Source organism: Symphalangus syndactylus, chromosome 11 (genome assembly GCF_028878055.3).
Source record: "Symphalangus syndactylus isolate Jambi chromosome 11, NHGRI_mSymSyn1-v2.1_pri, whole genome shotgun sequence".
Classification (NCBI taxonomy): domain Eukaryota; kingdom Metazoa; phylum Chordata; class Mammalia; order Primates; family Hylobatidae; genus Symphalangus; species Symphalangus syndactylus.
Window position 1 is genome coordinate 22,238,921 of NC_072433.2, and position 23,225 is coordinate 22,262,145.

At 46.6% G+C, this 23,225-nt stretch overlaps 1 protein-coding gene across 2 annotated transcripts in view; it reads right to left on the reverse strand.

Moving 5' to 3' along the window:
- Nucleotides 1-23,225, reverse strand: part of ZFHX3 (zinc finger homeobox 3) — a 316,950-nt gene that overhangs the window by 94,482 nt on the left and 199,243 nt on the right. For both annotated transcript variants that reach the window (XM_055233177.2, XM_055233175.2), the window contains exon 4: nucleotides 12,949-13,180. In XM_055233177.2, coding sequence (XP_055089152.1) covers nucleotides 12,949-13,180 — 232 coding nt within the window. The remainder of the gene's footprint in view (nucleotides 1-12,948; nucleotides 13,181-23,225) is intronic.

A 23,225-nucleotide genomic window follows, 5' to 3' on the forward strand; every position in this document is an offset into this window, starting at 1 on the left:
ATCACTATTTCCCAATTAGCCCTGTAATAAATGCCTTACAGAAACAACTGGAAGCCCTGCCCCTGCACGCCATGTACCAAAACCAAAAAACAGTCTACATTCCTGATTAAAGCAAAGCCCAGAGAAAACAGCCCGGTATGGCACAAATCTCCCTGGTCTTATGTGTTCTGAGGAAGTCTTCAGATCTGCCCGGGGTCTGGGCACAGGTCCGCAGAGAATCAAATGGCTGCAGAATTCGATCAGGCCTGTCTGTCCAAGGCCAGCTAGACATGGAAATCAGAAGTAGGTCATCAGCCCTCAAGAATGGGATAATGACCTCTGGACATGCAGCGCTGGGGCCACCAAGAGAACAAAGGTGTTAAGGCACAGTGTAGGTGTTGTTGTTGTTGTTGTTGTTACAGTATCTAATAATGAGATCAAATTCTTATTGTGGAAATAAACATCACGGTCTTCTGTATGAACACGGTCTGCAGAAAGTGACCACACATCAGAGGGTCCAGTGTAGGAGGAGAAGCTCAATTTGCCTTAGTCATCATAGCACACACCCTGAGCACAGCTCATTTCTCATTCTTTGTGTCTGGTGTTTATGTTGTAGCAGAGACGACTCGTCCTCAAGTTAAAAGGACAAAAGTCTTTCCTGTGTTTCATACTTGGGCAGTGAGTCACTAGGAAAGGATTTAGTTTTTAGAAAAAAACTTGTGATCCCTGGGCTAAAACAGAGAGCCCCAAAGAGCTATGTTGATCCCAGAGAAGCACGTGCGTGGATTCTTCAAAGTTCAGGTCAACTCAGGCCCCTCCTCCTTGCAGTCAGCCCTGTACTCAAGGTTGCTGGAGACATGGCACCTCTATTCCCTGCCCAAAGAGGCCTCCTTAACTGGGGGCCACGGGTTGAGTGGTGAAGGAGGCAACTTGCACCTGAATTATAGTGGACTTGTAAACCTGAACAGGGCAAGTCACAACTTCGGGAGGCTGAGGCAAGAGGATCACTTGAGGCCAGGAGTTCAAGAACAGCCCTGGCAACATAGTGAGACCCTGTCTACAAATGAAAAAATTAGCTAGGCATGGTGGTTCATGCCTATGCTACTTGGAAGACTGAGGCAGGAGGATCACTTGAGCCCAGGAGATGGAGGCTGCAGTGAGCCGTGATTGTGCCACTGCGCTCCAGCCTGTGTAGAGACCCTGTCTCTACAAAAACAACAATAACAAAACAAAACAAAACAAAACAAAAACTCACCCACCAAAAGTCCAGCTGACATCTACTACAAAATCCCAGTTATTGCCATAAAAACATGTGGGCTGGGTTCAAGGCTGCATAGCAGATGGCCAGGCCACATCCTCATCACACACACACTTCACTGGTGCCAGTGCCGGTGACAGGCCAGAAGCCACTCCAGTGAGGACCCCTGCCAGGGCCAATCAGATCAGGGCTGCCCTCCCCATGCTGTGGGGTTTCTCAGTGCTTCTGAAATGGACTCACACAAGGAAGTCACAAAGGGCTTTGGACATTAGGAAAACCATGCAAACTGTTTCCACTTCTCAGAGCAACCTGAGGCATGCGCTCTGGAGTGTGCAGTCACAGATAACTGCTGCCTCTTTGCTCACCCCAGTCTTAGGATTTCTTCATGTCTATCCTGGAGAGAATCCAGCAATGGATCATTGTTTTCTAGACACAAAGAATCCCACCCCTGGGGCGAAGTGCTACTTGTTCCATGGATGAGTTTGTCAGCCCGCAGCAAGGAGGCCAGACGCGGTGGAAAGAGCACAGCCCTGGGCCCTGGGCCCCTGCACCAAGTCCCTACTCTGCTGCTGTCTACAGCAGCCCTGTCCTCAGGAACTTTCTACAGGGAAGAAAATGGCTTCTGTCTGCACATCCAATACAGCAGCCACTAGCCACATGGCACTGAGACAGATGGGCTGCTGCAATGGGAACCTAGCGACCTGACATCCAGGATTGCCAGGAAGGGCCCGAGTTCGCCTCTGCTTTATGCTGGTGCAGGACAGGAACGGCCCTGTGGAGGCTGCCTTCGGGGCTCACATCACAGGCTCAATCTGGGAAAGACGAGCCATGGGAAGCAGTATGTGATTTGCCCTGGAGGCGCAAGTGAAGGACGGGCTCCGAATGAAAGCTACACAGGGTAACAATATACACACTGGGATCTTTATATCATATCCAGCCTGGAGTATATAACACAGGGTAAGAAAAAACCAAGGAATAAAAAGTCCTTCAGGTACTTCCAGCAACTGAAATCCTTTGGATGGAAGTCCAGTCAATGAGCTGGCACTCAATGAGCTGGCACCATATTGAATTCTACACCCTAACGGGTCATAGAAAATTGTAAGGCTCTAGGTAGTATCTACCCCAACCAGAGCACAAACACCACACACAAGCGCAGGGAGATCTGCTTAGTCCCTAAAAGCACAGTGGGCAGCAAGGAGGGGTTTCTATTTCTTATTTTTCTTTTGAGACAGAGTCTTGCTCTGTCACCCAGGCTGAAGTGCAATGGCATGGCCTCTGCTCATTGCAACCTCTGCCTCCCGGGTGCAAGCGATTCTCCTGCCTCAGCCTCCCGAGAAGCTGGGATCACAGGCACCCACCACCGTACCTGCCTAATTTTTATATTTTTAGTAGAGTTGGGGTTTCATCATGTTGGCCAGGCTGGTCTCCAACACCCGCCTCGGCCTCCCAAAGTGCTGGATTACAGGCGTGAGCCACCACGCCCGGCTGAGGAGTTTCTATTTCTATAAATCTCTCCAACAGGAGCCTAACACAGGCCAGCCTGCTGGAGCACCCTCAGCAAAGGCAGCTTTTCTCGATGCTAAGACCATCAAATTTCACAGGCACAAGAACCTTCCTCCATGTGGCCGGCTGTCAGTCCTCTTGGTGTTTGCCAGCAGAGAGGTTTCAGCAAGGGCTGTGTGAGGACAGGCAAGGAAAGAGTCATGGTAAAATGGGCTCAGAGGACACAGGGCTCTGACCCCTTTTCCTGTCCTAACAAGTGTCTTTGAGCACTTCCGGCTTCATTTGGAGTCCCCTTCCAGCAGGGTCGCAGTAGTTAATCCCATGCCAAGGCCAGCACTGAGAACCGTGTGCTGAGAGCAGGAAACCAGAGAAGGCCTGGTGGGCGCTGACAGTTCTGTCCCAGGCGACTTCCAGGATCTCCATGACCTCCCTTCATCTCTCCCACCACCTTTTGTCCTACCCTTCTGCCCCACCCAAAGTGACCACAGAAAAGGAAACAAGAAACTGGCCTCAGATATCAGAAAGTCTGGGTTATAGACGGAACTGTGGTCCTCCCAGTGTCCTAGGTTGAAGTCCCAACCTTCAGTACCTGAGCATATGGCTATGACTGGAGACAGGACTTTTAAGGAGGTGATTAGGTTAACGTGAGGCCTTTAGGGTAGACCCTAATGCAATCCATCTGGTATGTCCTAATCATACAGAGAGACACCAGGGGGACTCACAGAGACAAGGCTGTATGGGACCACGGCCTCGGGAGAAGCCAAACCTGCCGGCACCTGGATCTTGAACCTTTAGCCTCCAGAACTGTGAGAAAATACACTTCTGTTGCTTCAGCCAACCAATGGAAACGGGGGGTGAAAAACACACACATTCTTTTTTGACTTTATGACAATTTTGGATAAAATTTTGGGTTCAAACAACAGATGGCCCTGTACCAAGAAAATCACACACTGTCTGATTTTTGATATTCTAATTAGAGCAGAGGTCAAAGATCTTTTAAAAGCAATAAATGGCTCCTTTTATTAATATATACACAAAAGGTCTCAAGATAGTCTTGAGGAATAAAACTATAAAAAGCCATTTAACATCCACTCTGAAAAACACATCTTTACAAAGTCCTTTCAAAGTCCCTCAAAACTGCTAATGGAATAAGACATAAGTAGAAAAAAGCAAAATTAAATGCTTATTTAAAGACTGTTCTCCCATACTGAGAAAAGCTGTGAAACAGAGAGAAAGATCAGCAAGAAAAGATGTACACTCCATCCAGGCTGGCGGGAACCACACTTCTCTAAAATGCAAGCCAAAAAATATTAAGGAAAATGTAGCCCAAAACCTAGCCTGGGTCTACCAGAAGTCTGAGGAAACCCAGTGAGGAGGAGCTGAGCATGGTTCAACAGAACCTTCTGAACTGTTCTAGAAATCTGTACTAAGTTAACCATGAGCCCCATAACGCTATGAAGCACTTGAAATCTGGTTAGTATGACACAGAAACCGGATTTAAAATTTTATTTAGCGTTAATAGAGAATTTTGAGAAGCCTCCTTGTGGCTTTCAGGGGATCAGAAAGCCCAGGAACCAGGGAGGTATGGGTAGCGCTTAGACTGAGGCCACAAAACTTTCCACTGCTAGTCAATGTTTGAAAAAAATAATTTGGAACCATAATTCTTATAATTGGGTCACAGTTTGAAGGGGGTTCCTTAACATCTGTGACTCTGAGAAAAAGCCTTTGAGCTATTTCTGTACGCAGAGAGATAGATGCATGTTCTATTTCCTCCCTGGCCCCTACCAAGGTCGGGAACAAGTTTCATATAGGATGTAAGTAGCCCTAGAAATGGATTCTTTGGACATTCCTAAAGACGGTACAGGTGCAAATCGTTATTTCTCAGGAAACATCCATTCAGGCAGTGGAGAAAGTGTGAACTCCAGAGGCTGTGATGGGGTATCCATATGGGAGGGGTCTGCACACATGGCAGGAGACAGCAGAGGACGGCTGCCACTTCCTGCTACACTGTCGGCTTTAGGAGGTCTCTCCCCTCCAGTGAAATCCAGGGACAGCACCCCCAACTCCCAGCCCAGCACAAACACCCACTGACTGGCTAGTGAATATCCATATTCACTTTAGGGTAGAGTTTCAAATTTTCAAGTTTCTTGGATACACCTTTCGAAGGTGACTTGGGATGTTTGGAAATAAAGGTTTCACAAAAAGAACACTTGGTATGATGTCCTGTGGCTCCTTTGGGGGTCCCTATGTCACTGGGCTCTGATGAGCCAGCGGGGGTCTCTGGCATGCCCACATCCCTAAACAGAGGACCCCCGCCCAATGCTCACCCCTCAATACACACAAACACACCGATATACTGTCTCTCCTAATTCCAGGAACCACCAGCAGGTACCCCCTTTTCCTTTTTTTTTTTTTTTTTGCTGTGCCAAAAAAACCCCTCCCTGGCAGTGAGTGGCCACAGTATCACTGCTTCTCCCAGTGGGCGGCATTGGGCAAGCGCTGCCACCCACTCATGAAGATAGCACGGAAGACAGCCTGGAGCCCTTGACCAAGAACAACACTAACCAGAAGGGCAGTGTACAGCTGGTGCCACAGTGTCATCCGCTGAAACAACACGCACAAAACCCTGGTAGCTTCATCATCTCAGAAAAATAACGCAACGAATGAGTGGTGGATCTAGAACATCAAAGAATGAGTGAATACGAATCACTGCAACTCAGGCCACTGCAGCCAGGTCTAGATAACTGCTGAAAAGGTGCAAGTCCTGGAACAGACAGCCAGGACACAGGAGGCTGGGTAGGAGGCTGCACGCTCAACCCACTGCCCGCCTGACCATCCTGGTGATGCCACACCTTCTCCAGGGGGACCTTCCAGGCCAGCAGCGTCTGACAGCAGTGAAACAGCACTGCGTATGTCCACCTTCCAGCAGACCAGATCATTAGCATATTTTGCAGAGAGCAAGCAGAAAAGTTTAATTGCCCTTAATTACTCAGTTCAACAAGGCTCCTAGATAATGGCTCTCAGATTTCTTGCCTGGTATCCACGTAATTTCCCTGACTCTGGCTTCATTATATCCCTAACTTAGAAGAAACAGCCTCTCCAAGATGGCTTTCCAGAACAGACACTGAAGTTCCAGTGAGGCTGGGCAGTCGCTACAAAGGTTTCTTCTATGAGGAGTCAGATTTTTGGCCTTCACACCACTCTGGGGTGCGTGTGTGTGTGTGTGCGTGTGTGTGTGTGTGTGTATGTGTATAGGGGAGGACACACTAGCACGTACTTAGGAAGGACTAAGACAAGGAATATGTAATCAGAAGCCATCACAATTACAAATGTAAATGAACAGGCAATTGGCACTGACCTTTGTAGACTGTTAGAGGACTAATTAAGGCAAATCAAGAACTCTGTTCCAACAGAAAAACAAGACAGTATACACCCTGAGAACTACTCCTGTCCTCTCTATGTAAATGCAAAATGCAGGAGAATCACAGAGTAATCAAACTACGAATACTGGCAAATAAAAAACCTCTCCATGAACAAAAGACAACCAAGATTTACTTCTTAGTAGCCTGTTAGTGATTTTGCTAAAATCTCTATCAACAAGCATCACCACCATTCTGAGCCCTTGCCACACATCTGACGTTCTGTTAGAGTCCATATAAATACATCGCAACCCCAAAACAGCCAGAGACACCAGTCACTAACTCCTTGCTTGAATATTTTAAAAGCTGTAAGAAAAATACTGACAAAAAGGAATCAACCTATGTTATCCCGTAAACTCCATTTTTCATTTAACATTATGTTCTGTTTTCATGCTCATACATAATGACCTCTCTTTACCCTTGCATTGTAAAGCATCTTTCTAAAAAGCTTGCTGAAATTTACAACCCCTATCCAAACAGTCCTTCATCAGGGAATGTCCTTTAGACAGATAAAGTCATATTTTCCCCATGCCTCCATCAACACTTAAAATTTCAGTCACCCGGGCCGGGCGCGGTGGCTCACGCTTGTAATCCCAGCACTTTGGGAGGCCGAGGCGGGTGGATCACGAGGTCAGGAGATCGAGACCACGGTGAAACCCCGTCTCTACTAAAAATACAAAAAATTAGCCGGGCGTGGTGGCGGGCGCCTATAGTCCCAGCTACTCGGAGAGGCTGAGGCAGGAGAATGGCGTGAACCCGGGAGGCGGAGCTTGCAGTGAGCCGAGATTGCGCCACTGCACTCCAGCCTGGGTGCCCGGGTGACACAGCGAGACTCTGTCTCAAAAAAAAAAAAAAAAAAAAATTTTCAGTCACCCCCATTTGTTTTGATGCACTTTTACATTTAACTTCTCTAGTTAAAATACTTTTAAGTTCCTATACCTTCCCCAAATCCGGTCAACAAGACGTACAGTAAAAAGGAAAAGGAGAAAGAGCATGGGTGTGCTGATTTTATAAAAACAGTATTTCAGAAATTCAGAGCTGGCCACAACATATTTTAGTGCTATCAGAAAAATTACATTGAAATTGCATATAATTTAGCTATTTACAAAAAAAAAAAAAGGTACTTTATATTTAGAGGGCAGCCTTACGCCAACTTTGCAAAATAAAAACAAAACCAAGTGAGAAAGCTGAAGACAGTATATATTCTTGGTCTCTTAAGCTGCAAACGTTAAGCACAATACCCCGAAACTTGGTTTAAAAAGTGATCCATCAAATGAGGCCAGTGAGTGTTGCAGTAAAGGCTGTCACCAAAACCATATTATCACTTGGCAAGCTGTGTGCACCTCTCTGGCCCCAGAAATTCACTACTATGAATGCCAAAGATGTATCTGTAAAGAGGGGATAATGCTTTTTGCTCCAAGCAAAACAAGTCTCTTAAATTCTGAATGATCGTGCGCCCTCTGTAAACTGAGTCCGGGTCCAATTATTTCCAATGCCTGAGCTGGTCTAGTCATCAGTGTGTCCACATTGAAAGCGCAGAGGAGACATCAGTGATCAGCTATGTTCTCCAGCTCATAACAAGCCTTATATGTAATAGGTCGTCAATAAAGAATTGTTGAACTTTAATTACATGCATGTAAAATTTGGAAGTCTCTGTCTACATGAAAGAAAAAGTACTTAGGACAAGGCGAGTAAGAGAGAAAACAAGAGGAGGAGAAGGAGAAAGGCCGACAGCAGAAACACAAACGGCCTGTGTTCTCAAAGCCCAGGGCACTTGATAGAATGAAATTAACTACAGTTTCACCCAGGAGCCAGAAATGCCTTTTAAATAAGCAAACAGGGAAGCTGATCCTACACATGACCCACCTCTGAGAGCTCTCCATTTTTCAAGAGCTTCTGGTAAACTAGGGAAGCAAATGGCAGATGCCAGCAACTCAGAGCTCTGGCCCAGTGCGTTGGCCAGTGATGACGAGTGGTTTCTACCTGTGGGTGGGTAAGTATGAAATGCCGAGACCAAATCCCAACCAATTCCAGAGACTACTTGGTCTTGCAGAAAAAACACTCAAGCCAATAAAAATAAATTGTGGGGGTTGGAAGAGGACCCTCACCTGGTTAGTTACTGTCTTTGAGAGATGTATTTCCAAGCCATTTTTAAAACAGGAAGGCCCAGCAGGCATGCGTGCTTGTGTCTTTTGTGGGGTAAGGGTGGAAAAGTGTAACGACAAAGACCATCACACTGAACCAAAGACAATTTAACACGAGACTCGGCCTGCCCACTGACATAAGGGCAGCGCTCCACCACAGCAGGGCCACATGGGGCACAGCAGCCTAACTATTAGCACACAGCTGGCGGCCAAGGCTCTGTCCACTGGTGCAGGCCAGGACTTAGATGTATGTGCCCAACCATGCGGCCTCTCACGGAGTTATGTAGCCAGTCATGGCAGATATAGATCCTGGCCGCTACCAGAAAATTCTGAAGGGATGGAGGAGACCTTTGCAATTTCTTCTACCTTGACTCCTTCCTCCAGACCCACAGGTTCACATGGGTTGGCAGACTACATGATGAACTGGACCGACTGGCAAACAAGTGACTTAAGTAACAGGTAAACTGGGAATAGATGATTATTTTTTGTCATCCACAAGGCAGAAACTATTGCAGAGTTCACCCCTCCTGCCTTAGGAGGAGCCATCTAGATACCTGTAGGAGGTGACATGAGACCGGGGATGAGGTCCAGAACGCAGAAAGGACAAGGAGTTGTTTCTGAAGGGTTTTGTGTAATATTCTGTGGCATGTACAACACAGGAGAAGAGGAAAGGAGAAGGAATGGCATTACTTAGCAGGATGGCGACAGAAAGCCAGAACTTCCAACTGTAGACAGCACAGCCATGGATGGAGAGCTTCTGGTCAGAGTGGGTGGGGCTCCTAAAAGGTGCACCAAGACTTCCTAATGCTCCTGATGCCACAGGATGATGTTTCTAGCTGAAAAATCATGTCCTGACCCTTGTGTTAAAGAGGACAGAGTTGGGAATAGTCCATAAAGTCGATGTTTACAAAATTTGAAGTTCCTCTTCTTAAACGTCTCAATTCTACCAGGTCCATAATGTCCACTCTCTTGAAGATATCCTTTCAAGTTTTGAAGAGCCAACCCCTGGGGAGAGGGAGGATATATCTTAAGATGAGTTTTCTTAAAGTGGTTCCTAAAACGGAACCAAGTTCTTGTTAATGTCAATGTGAATAAATAATACGTAATACTTTGTCCCTTTTGTCATCAGTCATATGGACTGAACCGGAGCCTGTGTGTGGGAGGGGAGGAGTGCAGGGTGGGGAGGGAGTAGGGGAGAGAGCAAAAACTGGAGTCCGGGTCAAAGCCAATCCCAAAGGATCTCGAAATACGGAAGGGAAGTCTATCATCTCCACTGAAGTTGCTCACACACTTCTCGGGGGACAAACCCCTAGTATGCACTAAATGAGAGGAATCTCGAAGGCACTGGTGCCGGACTGCATCCACGGAAGCACCACATTCCGAAACAGGGAACTGTTTGTTCCAGGCCACAGACTGTGGGTGAAACGGCAGCTGTACACTGTTTAGTGTGGGGCACCTCATTAATACAAAAGGAGTTCTGAGCAGAGTAAAAGAAAGAATTGAAGGGTGAAATGGACCAGCTTTTAACAGACGATTAAAACAATGATGTATGCAGAGCTGGCCTAAAAAACACCCCAAACAAAGCACAAACCCTGAGCAAGAAACAGGTCTAGGTGTGTTGGTAGAAAGAAGGAGAATCCAGGGAATGACTCAACAGTGCACTAATGCAGAGCAGCGGATCAAACGGAGGCCACAATCCCTGGGTGGGGCACAGGCTCCCCTACAGCCAGATGGCCCAGGGGCCTCAGCCTCAGGCCCATCCTCGTCCCTCACTCCTGAGAGTGCTCCCATGCAGACGGATGGGATCAGAGGCAAAGCAGAAGCTCCACCAATTAAGGCGTTTCAACTTTAACCAGAAGAGGCATTTGAAAAACACATGGCAAGGGACGGTCTTGCAGTGACCTTCAAGTGACAAAAATTATCCCGGTACCCAACAGCCCTTTCCTGAACAAACGATTTCTACTGACTCTCGAAACCTCAACCACTCTAGCAGGCAGAAAAATTCTTGAATTGTGGTCTATCCCATCATTTGGGAATTGCTGTTTCATTTATATGAGGAGGCAGCGAAGGAGCAGTCGGATGATCCGGAGAGGAGCAGGTGGGCAGAGGGTTTTGGAGGGGCTTAGGAGGGACGCCTCCAGGAGGAAATGAAGCTGACAGAAAAAACTGATAGAGCAGAGTGTTCAGAGATTAGGAAATGTCTACTTCTGGCAGAGTAAGGTTCGCCATGAATTAATCATAGGTACCTAGAAAACCAGAGAAAACAATAAGTTGTACAAGAAGGTAAATGAAATTATAAAACTCTACATGGCTCAGCTGCGATTAATATTTATAGTTATAATAATGAAAACACTGAATATTAATATAACTCCCAATTATTATTTAATCATAATGGAAGGTGGAGGGAGGAAGGACTGAGTGTGGCGGGGGCTGGGGAGTGGGAGGGAGTCCAAGTGTGGTGTGGGGGGTGCAGGAGTGTGTGGGGCAGTGCCTGTGTATTTGTGGGTAGAGTGAGGGTGCATGTGGGATGCGTGTCAGTGTGTGTGGGGTGTGTGGGGGTATACTGTCTATGTGTTTATGATGTTTGCATGTGGGGGATGCAGTGTATGTGGGGGAGGTGCACGCGGATGGGGTGTGTGAGTATAGTGTATGGCTTGTGTGGGTGTGTGAGCGTATACAGGGTGTGTATGTGTATATACAATGTATGTGGGTATGGTGTCTTGTCTGTGAGCTGTGTATGTGAGTGCGGATGGAATATGTGGGATGCAGAGAAAGTGTGTGTGTGTGTGCACACGTGTGAGAACATGTGTGTACGAGGTATCAGGGGCTGGTGTGTATGCCGTCTGCGTAAGTTTGTGGTTGGGGTATGGGTGTAGGTACGTACACGGGTGGGTTTGTGGAACGGCACACTGGTGAAATTCTCATTTGCCCAGGTAGAAAGCCAAGAGGTAACATCTAAAACTTAAAAACAAGAAACAGTCATAGAAGTATGAGGAGAAACATGGAAATAAGTAACAAAAGAAACATTTGAAAGTTGAAAGCTGATCCCCTGGAAAAGGGGATGGGAGAGGGGCATGCTCTTCTCCATGAAGTGTATGTAACTTTTTGCCTTTAAAAAACATAAAAATGTGTACTTTGATTATATTAAGGTTAAAACTGCACACATCCATGATGGCTGGATGGCTGAGAAGGCACTGCAGGAGACTGTGGGATCACGAGTGGCCTCGGGTCTCTGGCTTGGCCAGGCTGTTAGACAAGCTGCCATGAAAAAGAAAAAGAAGTGTGGCAGAGAAAGTGGTGAGCAAGGTGCCCAAGAGGTGGGACCAATGAGATGTCCACGAAGCTCAGCATCTGGGAGGTGGGACCAGTGGCATCCAGGAAGCTGTACAAGGGCTTTTGGCAGCACCAGGACATAAAAGCTCAAGAGGCTGGGAGCCGAGGACCAGGCCACAGTGCCCGGTGCAGGCTGAGAACCACCAGCCAGGGTCAGGCTTGCAGAACTGTCAAGGGAAGTCGGAGGACAAGAGAAAAACAACCTGGAAGCCAAGGGAAGGCAAGGGAAGTGGAAGGGAGCTTCAAGAAAGGGCTGGGCAACAATTTCAAACATTGCAGAAAGAAAACGGTGAGGCCCAGCAGGTCCTGGGATGTGTCAATCAAAGATCAGCGGCGCCCTCCCAAGAGTGGCTTGGTGACAGAGGAAATGCGTTGTAGGAGGTTGAGACATGGAATAGAGGTGAGCAGTTCAGAGGGTTCTCTCAAGAATCTGGAAGATTCTGTTATAGAGACAGCATGGGGCCTAGGATGAAAGGAGAGCTTTTCTTGGAAAGTTTTGGTTTCTAAAGAGGTAAGTGACTGTCTTGTGTATCTAAGTTGAGAGCAAGAGACTGGAAAATTGAAAAAAATAGAAAAGAGGAGATGATTCTACCCAATGAAGTCCCTATGGAAGGAGGAGTCATGGGTGGAGGGAGGCAGGTGGGGAAAAAGGTGGCTGCAGGGAGACGACATGGGGAGGTAGACACAAGGCAAGCTCCCACTAGAAGGTCTCGACGCATTGAAGCAGCAAGCAGTGTGGACCCAAGAAACACTCAGAATCACTCCCAAATACAACTGAAATTTTTATAATAAGCACGTTTTATTCCTCTCTAAAGTTCAATTTTACAGACCAGACTTTGAGGCCACAAATTGTGTACTCTTAATACTGGGCAGGACACATGATGTAGCATTTGCTATGTCAATTTGAACCAATAAATTGAATCTAAAGTATGTACTGGAGGAATCTTAGAATAGAGGAGAGTATCTTCTGTTGGCCTGCTCCCTGGGTAGTAGCTTGTGACTTCCCTAAGACTGAGCCTTGCTCCAAGAAAAGTGCTGCCAAGTTCCTTTAAAAAAAAAAAAAAAAAGAAGAAGAAGAAAGAAAAGAAAAGAAAAAAAAAAGAAAAAAGAAAAGAAAAAAAGACAGAAAGGCAGGCAGGCAACAAGCCCTGCAAGTTCCTTCCAAAACACAATGCTCACCTGTGAAGTCAGTAAGGAACACGAGGACCAGCTGGATCAGTAACGTCTCCCTCAAACAGAAGTCCTCTGGAGGTCTCAAGGAGGTGAACACCCAGGCCCAACCTGGGCCTCCCACGCCCGCGAGACCACTCACCTGGGTCAGTGGAGGGGCACCTGCGGATGGTGAAGATCTGCCCCAGGTCCTCGTCCTCCTCTGGAAGGCCCTTCTGCAGCCGCTGCAGCTTTCGCAGGCTCTCGCTTCGCTGGTGCTTCATGGAGCGCACGTGCTGGATGAGGTTGAGCTTGGCCTTGGTGGAGTAGTTGCACAGAACGCAGTGGTAGTAGCAGCTCTCACCTTCTACACCACTCTCATGCTGCTGCAGGTGCTGCAAGTAACAAAAGAGAAAGACATGCCTTGGGTAAGCTACTCGAAGCCGCCATTGGCATCAGCCCACACCATCCGGGTCACAGCCAGAGGCATGCCTCCAGGGGACACATCTCCACAGCCAAACAGGACAGTCTTTGATATGGTTTGGCTGTGTCCCCGCCCAAAATCTCATCTTGAATTCTAATCTGAACCGTAATCCCCACGTGTTGGGGGCAGGACCTTGTGGGAGGTGATTAGAATATGGGGGTGGTTCCCTCATGCTGTTCTTGTGATACTAAGTCCTCATGAGATCTGATAGTTTTATAAGGGGCTTCTCCCTACTTCACTCAGTACTTCTCCTTCCTGCTGCCATGTGAAGAAAGACATGCCTGCTTCCCCTTCTGCCACTATTGTAAGTTTCCTGAGGCCTCCCCACCCCTGCAGAACTGTGACTCAATTTCTTTCCTTTGTAAATTATCCAGTCCTAGGCAGTTCTTCGTAGCAGCACAGTAATTGACTACTGCGGTCTTCAACTGTGAGATTCCTTAGAGGGGCTGTTTTTTTTTTTTTTTCCCAGAGTACCCAGCACCCTTCTCTAGCAGTTCTTTGAAGACACACAGCGAACTGATACCCATTCCTGTCTCCCCCAAATGGCCCCAGCCATGTGGCTTTTCAGAATGTTGATAATCCTGATCACATGGGCCCTCCCAGTGTAACACCGGCTTTCCTGGCACAAGGTTAAAGGTTTCCCCTTTTGTTCTCTAAAGTGTCCTGCTCGTTAGATCAGGGGTTGGCAAACTATGGCCCATGGGCCAAATCCAACCCACTGCCTGTTTTTGTAAATAAAGTTTTATTGGAACACAGCCACATCCATTGATTTACATACTGTCTATGGATGTTTTTTGAAACATCAGAGTTGAACAGTTGTGACAGAGATGGTATAGTCCACAAAGTCTAGATTATTACTATAGAAATGTACTAAATTATGACAGGAAAAGTTAAGCCAACCCCTGCTTCAGGTAATATAGCCTCTGGTCATCCTGCCTGTACAGCACCCTAGGTCAGGAACATGGAGCCAGAGCTGGTATCTGGCTTTTTCACAAGACAACTCCAGTTTTTGTATTTAAAACCACAGTCTACTGGTAGAACCCCAAATTAGGTTTTCCCCTAGATTAAAAAATGCCAGAAAAATAAATTTCTCCAAACTAGTTCCCTGTCAATATCTCAAAGTCACCTGGCTTATCACTGGCCAATATCATTGGTCAGTTGGTGAATCAGATGGTCAGATGGTCCAAATTGCGTCCTCTGTTGTACTTAGTAGACACAGTATTGATCCCAGAGCACGGCAGCCTAAGAGCCTCCAGGAGGCAGGCACAGATAAGATTCACTTCTGGGGTATCAGAACAGAAGAGGTCATGCAGACAGGTGGCAGACCCCAGGCTTCTGTGGCTAGGAAGACTTAAAGACAACCCAAGAACAAAACTCACAGTGTTTCTGAATCTCCTGGTAATGTAATGATAGCTATGGACCCTTTTTGACTAACAGAGAATGAATGTGCACCTGGTGTAGAAAGGCCGTCTCCTTCATTTCCAGTGATTCATTTTAGGGGAAGAGGGAATTCTTCTATTGGGTACACATGAAGCAAGGGAAACACTCCCCAAAAGCTTAAATGACTGACCCAGGGTAACCCAGTTAGTTAGGGGGAGAGAAAGATGTAAAATCTGAGGCTTGTCTCCTCCAGCCACGTACCCAGCATCCTTTTGAAGGAGGAAATTCAGGTCATGTGAGTGCTCTATGTGCTCCTGTGATTACGTGGTCCTTCCTTTTTCCTGCTCACCACCTATCCCCAACCCCTAGCCCAGTCAGCCAAGCCTGGCCCATGGAGTCATGGCAGGCACACAACAAACGTCTCGGAACTGCCCATGTTGCTTGTCTCCTTTCTGACCCACACTGCTTCTGTCTGATGTTTATGCCGGGATAATGGTTTCTAGTCCTGCTTGGATGTCCCATCCTTGTCCAGCTTAGAATGCAAGACACTGACAAGCTAGAATGGAATGCCCTGCACTCCACGCAATCCTGAAAATACCAGAGTGGCCCTGTGAGTGCTTCCTATCAAGGGACACTGCCCTGAGGCTCACGTACTGACATGCACACATCCTGTGTTCACTGATCACGTGTGAAAAATCCAGAAGCATGTTTGTACTTTGCTGGAAGAAGAAACATAAACGCACCAACTAAGTTGTCACAGAAAACTCATGGGAGGGGGTTGAAGCCCTCAATCACATAAACTGGCTAAAGTATCCCACAGGAAATCTTGCCAACTTGTACGTAAGAATGGGATGAGCTTCACAGGCATCAAGACAAAACAATCCCTTCTGCCCCCAAAATGGGTGATTCACATACTCAAACGCAGAGCCTTGGACAAAGTAAAATTTCTACAACCAGAAAATACTGGAAGAACCAGTGAGTTCAATGTTACCTATTAGAAAAATTACAACCAGAAATAAAAAGCTACTCTTCTGGAGATAAATTTGAGCTGCTTTTTGTTTATTTTTTTTGTGTGTGGTTTTTTTTTTTTTGAGATAGAGTCTCATTCTGTTGCCCAGGCTGGAGCGCAAAGGCTCAATCTTGGCTCATTGCAACCTCCGCCTCCTGGGTTCAAGCAATTCTCCTGCCTCAGCCTCTTGAGTAGCTGGGACTACAGGCATGAGCCACCACACCTAGCTAATTTTTACATTTTTAGTAGAGACAGGGTTTCACCCTGTTAGCCAGGCTGGTCTTGAACTCCTGACTTCAAGCGATCCACCCGCCTGTCTCCTAAAGTAGCTGGGATTACAGGCGTGAGCCACTGCGCCTGACCTCTGAGCTGCTTTTAAAAAATGATTTAACCTCACTGCCTTCTCTGTGATGAGGTTCCTTTCAGAGGATGTCGGGAGGATGGGATGCGCTGAGGCAGTGCTTTCTGGAGGTTACGATCCTGGGGAGAAGGAAAGCAGAAGTGAAGGGAGAAGATGAGCTAGCCCACGTCCCTTCCCCCAAACTACTCCCCGAGGCCCCTCAGAACTCAGAAGCCAGAAAAAGGACCAGGATATTCTAGGGAGCAAGAGTTTGTCCCAAAACTGAGGAGTTAGAAACCTGTAAGAGAGCCAAGAACTGCTGTCTTAGGTCACCAGGACCAAAAGAATGATATTCATTAAAGCTTCAACTAAAACTAAGTGAATAAAAGATAGCAGAGACAATAACTATGAAATTCAAAGAAATACGTTCCATCAAGAGATTTTGGAGGTAGCATAAACTATGAAATCAGATCAAGAATCACTAAAGCCTTACCTCCAATCCTCCCACTACCTCCTTATGAAACAGGATTTCCTCACAATAAGGCACTGAATTTCAAACATTAAATTTGAATATGGATGTGTGAGAGTTCTATTCCAAATGGCTGGATTCTTCAATCTCTGAGCCAGAAGAGAGGAATAACATGGCCAAAAGAGTTGGACAGAAATGCGATGTCAAATATCTTTTGTCCTTAAATCCATGGGCTCTTGGGTCATAGGACCGTATAAACCCTGGATTGAAATAAACATCATACCAGGGACTTGCACTTTAAAAAATGGATATGATAAAGATATTCTAAAATCCACTCCACACTCTAGCTTATGTTGGTAAACTACAATCTCTTACACTGCCATGAATTCTTTTGTCTGCCACTTTGAGAGCCATTTTAGCAAGAAACTGGGCATACACTATAAATCGTGGAGAAAAGAATAAGAGGAAACAAGAAAATGGAGCCATGGCTGCTCCCACCTATCCTGGTCCAGTGAACACCTAGGGTCCTCTCTTACAAACTTCTATGAAAGATTCATTCAAAATTCCAAGCTTGCTTTGTATTCCAAGTTTATTCTCCAAAACACTTAAAAACACCCAGAATAGGCCAAATGCAGTGGCTCACGCCTGTAATCCCAGAACTTTGGGAGGCCGAGGCGGGCAGATCACCTGAGGTCAGGAGTTCAAAACCAGCCTGGCCAACATGGTGAAACCCCGCCTATACAAAAATACAAAAATTAGCCAGGTATAATGGTGGGTGCCTGTAGTCCCAGCTACTTGGGAGGCTGAGGCAGGAGAATCGCTTGAACCTGGGAGGTGGAGGTTGCAGTGAGCCAGGATAGTGCCACTGCACTCCAGCCTGGACGACAGAGCGAAACTCTGTCTCAAAAAAAAAAAAAGAATAAACTATATCTTGGTTGCCAGGAAACAGCTGCGCATAAACCCAACATCCCAACCCAAACTTCTGCTTGGGTCTACTGATGTCTACCTGCATGTGACAAGTCCTGCTCTCCCCAGATTTTCCAAGTGTCTTGTTATTTCTTAAGTTGTCCAACCGGAAGTAAACAGAGACCCAAAGCTAGCAGCAGGGTCCTGACCTCTGTGACCTTCTCCACATCATTCGGCCATTTCCTAGGCCCTGAGCGGCTCAACCCCCGACCCTGTTGGTCAGATCCTCTCTCCCTTCCTCCCAAGTGGCAGTGGCCTCATCCCCAGAATCGCACCCTTGGAACCTGCCTAATAAAAAGCAGCGGTAGGCAGTGTGCTAAGAGGCCAATGAGCACTCCACGGGGCCAGTCAGTCAGCCAAGAACATGCCTTCCCCGCAGAAGAGAGTGGATGTTTTCATTTGGAGGAGGAGGGAGAATAATTTGTTCCTGACCCAGCTAATTAGAATACCCTCAATTGGGATCACAATGTATTTAATTAAATTCACTGTAATATATGAAGAATCCACCAAGGCACAAATCCCAGTGGTGCACTCAAGAAAGGAGCTGCCTGCTTTCAGAGTTCTTGCTCTCCTCGCCAGGCAGGAAATTTTTCTCCCACGCAAATCCTGAATTCCCCAACCCCTTCCGCCTCTATCACAGAGCTCACCCGCTGGGGAAGAGGGCAACTGGGTTCTGTTTTTACTTTTTCCATTTTCTTTACTTTTTGCTCACAATTCCTACCTACTCTCCTTTGTCAGGTCAGGAGTGTAATTTTAAAAAGAAAACAAAACAACAGCTCCAACTGTGGGTAGTGTGCTGGGATGCATGCCACCCAGGGACCCAAAGAAAACTAGCTGGTGAGCCCATTTGGCGGGGGTTTGTTTCGGTTCGAGTCTAAGTGTCTACAACACGAGACACTGCATGCACGTGCACACACATGTGCGCACACACATGCATAAATATGCCCAACCCCAGGGACTTAACCTGCAGGTGATACAGGCAGTGACAGCAGCAACTCTAAGAAAATAAGGCAGGATATAATGAGGGCATCCCCCTTTGGCTTGAATACTGTTTTGAGAATATACTTCCTGGAATACTGTAAAACACAGGGGCCTCCTAGCTGACTCAAGAAAATCCAGTATCTTCCCACAAATTACTAATGAGAAAGTGAGACCAACCAGTAACTCGAGGTCAACCTAGTTAACCAAAAAAGAGCGAGAACTTGGGTGTACCCAAATTCGGTTGGGTCAACCTCTCGCTATAACCTTAAATCGGACTCTCCTTTTCCTTGATCGCTCCCACTCCAACTCACTTGCTCATTTAGCAAGCACCTGGAGGCCAGGCGTGGTAGCTCATGCCTGTAATCCCAACACTGGGAGGCCAAGGAAGGAGGATCACTTGAGCCTAGGAGTCCAAGAGCAGCCTGGGCAACATAGTGAGACCCTGTCTCTACAAAAAGAAAAAAAAAATTAGCCAAGTGTGGTGGCACACGTCTATAGTCTCAACTACTTGGGAGGCTGAGGCAGGAGGATCACTTGATCCCGGGAGGTGGAGGCTGAAGGGAGGTATGATCACACCAGCGTACTCCACCCTGGCTGATAGAGTGAGACCCTGTCTCAATAAATAGATTAGATAGACTACATAGATAAACAGATAGGTAGATTAGACTAGATAGATAGATAAAAACAGACAGCACCTTCAAAAGACTGGATCATAAGAACTGCAAAGGTAATGTAGCTTTCACAGAAAGAAACATCTATGCTTGGCAATTGAATTTACTTTCTGAAATCTTGGAGAAGTATGATGAAGGAAGGAAGTATCTAGTTTGAGTCATAAATGGGAACAGAAAAAGAACCCAACAATCTCCAAGTCCTCCAAATGCTGTGCAGTGGGTAACAGACTGTCCTCATCTGGATTAACTGGAAATTTGGCACACGTTAGGGGGTCAACGGCTATAGATGGAAATGAAGCCAGGGTTCATACGAGGGCTCACTCACGTCGGTCAAAGAGACCTTTTCTTGCACCTCTTCCTAATCCTATTAGGGCTACTCATGTTTTAAAATGTTCATCCCATCTCAGTTTCGCTGGAAGATGACACTCCAATGCTTCTAACACGGAAACATCTCACGGCCCCCATCTGTCTCTGTGCCTTCCCTTCTAGGTCTGGCTCACACAGCAAAGCCCTCCCTGCAACGAGAGGCACCTCGGATAAAGGGGCTGGCATGTAACACCAAGCGCAAAAAGCAAATAATTTAAAAAGAAGGGAGAGAACAGAGGCTCCGCTGCGCGACTTTGTGGGATTCTACCCCATTAGTATGTTGTGCTTGTTCACCCTCGTCAAACACTGAAAGTCAAAGAGACGAAAAGAGGGCTCTTGTTAGAAAATAATTCACTGTGAAAATCAAAAAAATGTGTTCCTGTTACTTGTTTCCCAGGAAAACTAACCAACTTCTGTCAGAGAACATTGATTTCTATAAATCTGGAGGGGCCCCAGCTCCCTCCTCCTCCCCAACGATAGGAAACTTCTAACATCTGGTTCCTCATGCATGGAATGCAAAATATTGATCAGGTTTTGTCAAAGCCTCCCTTTTAAAGTAGAAACAGACAAAGTACATTCTGACACACACACAAACATGCACAATTCACAAACAAAGCTTCCTCGGGAGAACCACCTGTTACTATAGACACACGCGCAGCCGCCCTCTCGGCACACTGTGCTGGGCACACAGGCACACACGGCAACTCCATTTCCAGAGCAGCCCTTCTGAGCCAGGGGGCTATTCCAGGAGATGCCAGGTGCTTCCTGCCCAGCAGAGGAGAAACCCCATGGTGGAATGTCCCAGAAAACCCAAGACACCTGTCAGGCCAAAGGCAGGCAGGAGAGCCTGTCTGTAACTCTTCTCAATCCATTGAACTGGAGGCCCCATGATGGAAGAGGCTGCCCGTTACAGCACCCCTCTCCAGGGAAAGACAGCAACCACAGCACGCAACGGCTTCGGCTTCTCCCTTCAGGGAGAGGACTATGAAATCTCACTAACAAACCTGGTGAGAGGGATGGGGAGAAGATGGGAACCAGTAAGTCTGCTAATTCCTCAACTTGGTAAGATGAAGTAGGAAGACACAGCGGGTGTTCATTCACCATCATATGCATGCAGAGCATTTACTGTGGGTGCGGCATCTATACACACACTTTTTTTTCTTTTTTGTCTGAGAAAGGGTCTCATCATCCAGGATGGAGTGCAGTGGTGCGATCATGGCTTACTGCAGCCTCAACCTCCCCAGGCTGAGGTGATCCTCCCACCTCAGCTTCCTGAGTAGTTGGGACTATAGGTGCGTGCCACCACGCCTGGCTAATTTTTAAATTTTTTATAGAGACAGAGTCTGGCCAAGTTGCCCAGACTGGTCTCAAACTCCTGGGCTCAAGCAATCCTCCCACTTCAGCCTCCCAAAGTGCTAGGATTACAGATGTAAGTCACTGCACCCAGCCTACATACACTTTTAAATTTTCACATTACAACCCCATGAGGTGGGTCACATTTGGCTTTCATCCTTGGAGGAGCCCAAAGCTCAAAGAAGCCACATGACTCATGCAAGGTCACACAGAGCGTGGAGGAAACAGGACCAGAGCCTGAGACTTGAGTCCAAGTTCCAGGTCCACAGCCGCCAAGCTACGCTGCACAGACTGCAGGGGGTTCTGGAATATGAGACTCTGCAGACCCAGGTATTCACCTCGAATGCCTAAAATTAAAAAGAAAATCTTTCCAGGGGTAACGCAACCAGGAGTGGGGGAGGTTAATTTTTTAATCAGTCAGATCGCATTATAGTTTCAAATGTAATGTCACATTTTTAGGAAGACTCCTGGAAGGTCAACCTAAATATATATGTATATTCTGTTCAATGCTGGCTTTTCATCTGCTCAAGCTCTCGTCCTTGACACATGCTAATTTAGTTCTATTTCATTGTAGGATCCCTGCAGACACCATAAGATAGAAGCCCCAACCATGATTTATAAGAAAAAAGTAAAAGGAAGTAAAAATGTTCCCTTAGATCAATCCATTTGGGCTGCTCTGACCTAGTTTCTGGTTTCTAGGCCAGGCTCCTTAGGCCGTGGAACAAGCCATGATTGCTCGCTCTCTGTATCCAAGGCCAGAGCGGACACTTACCGTTCCTCTATCTTTTCCCTTGCATGAATCACATCTCCTGATTCAAAATTCTCAACATTAGGGGCCCTGAGAAAAACAGTAAATTCTGGAAGGAAAATAACTAAGTCTATACCTGTCTATAGGCTGTATCTGCCTTGGCTTTGACGCTTTTCTGGAAAAACACAAACATGGATCCTTGTGGAATGTCGATGCCTCCATGTAAACAGATTTCACTTCCCTCTGGTAGAACTCCAGAAAGGAGTGTGGAGCCACTGTTTACACATGCGGAGGAAATTTATCAGGCATGCATTTTTACCATTATGGGAGCAAATTATTAACCCTGTTTAAAAAAAAAAAAAAAGTGTGTGTAAGTGCTTCGCCCATAGTAAATGCTATGCATGCATATGATGGTGAATGAACACCCCCTACATCTTCCTTATTTCATGGTAGGACCCTGAGGAAGGGGCCTACCAGATCATAATGTCACAAGCAAAATGAGGACTGGTTTCCATAATGGTTGAGTGAGCGTGCACAGAGCTCAGAAGCTGAGGCGGGTATGTGGGTGGATAAAACAACAACGTGGGTCCCACCAAGCTAACCTCAAACTGACTACTCTCCAGAAACAACCTAGAGCTTCCAGAATCTGACAATCACCTCTTCACTGGGATATCATATCAGGAACAGCAACTTTCTTCATTTGTAAGATGTACTTCTTCCCTAGCACTATTTTCCAGCTTTCCCAAATTTAGGTCCCCATACAAAAATAAAAGCCTCCTCATATAGTTTGGCTGTGTCCTCACGCAAATCTCATCTTGAAGTATAGTCCCCATAATCCCCACATATCATGGTAGGGACCTGGTGGGAGGTAACTGAATCATGGGTGCAGTTACCCCTGCTGCTGTTCTTGTGACAGCAAGTTCTCATGAGATGATGGTTTTATAAGGGGCTTCCCCACTCCTTCACTCTGTACTTCTCTTCCTGCTGCCATGTGAAAAAGGACACGTTTGCTCCCCTTTCCACCATGACTGTACGTTTCCTGAGGCCTCCCCAGCCATGCTGAATGGTGAGTCGATTAAACCTCTTTCCTTTAAAAATTACCCAGTCTCGGGTAGGTCTTTATCAACAGCGTGAGAACGAACTAATACACCGCCATATACACACTACTCTAGCTTGTGCTCATCCAACTCCATGTCAAACTGTTGCCAATGATGGTTTGTGGGGCACTCTAGATTAAGCAGCCCAGTGGGAAACCCTCACTCTGAATCTCACTAGCTGTGCCACATGGGGCAAGTCACATACGCTGTTGGGTCTCAGTTTCCTTGTGTGCAAAAACAAGGACAATAACAGATCCTCACTTCACTGCTGGGAGGATTCAATGGGATAATTCATATCAAATGCTTCATACGATGTGTCTGACACACGCTTAGCCTTCATAATAAATGAGGCTATTACTAATGTTATTTTTCATCAGTTAATCTTCAGGATTAGGGATGGAAACGAACATCTACTGAACATACCTATTTGTTATTTCTCTCCTTACAACCAACCCTCACTCCTCCCCAGGCTCCAAAAAGCAATCCTTGGTTGACAATAAAGAAAGTGATATATAGGAATTATGACATGGACAGAGGATATTGAACACGCACAGGGCTGCCTTCACCCTTACAAGA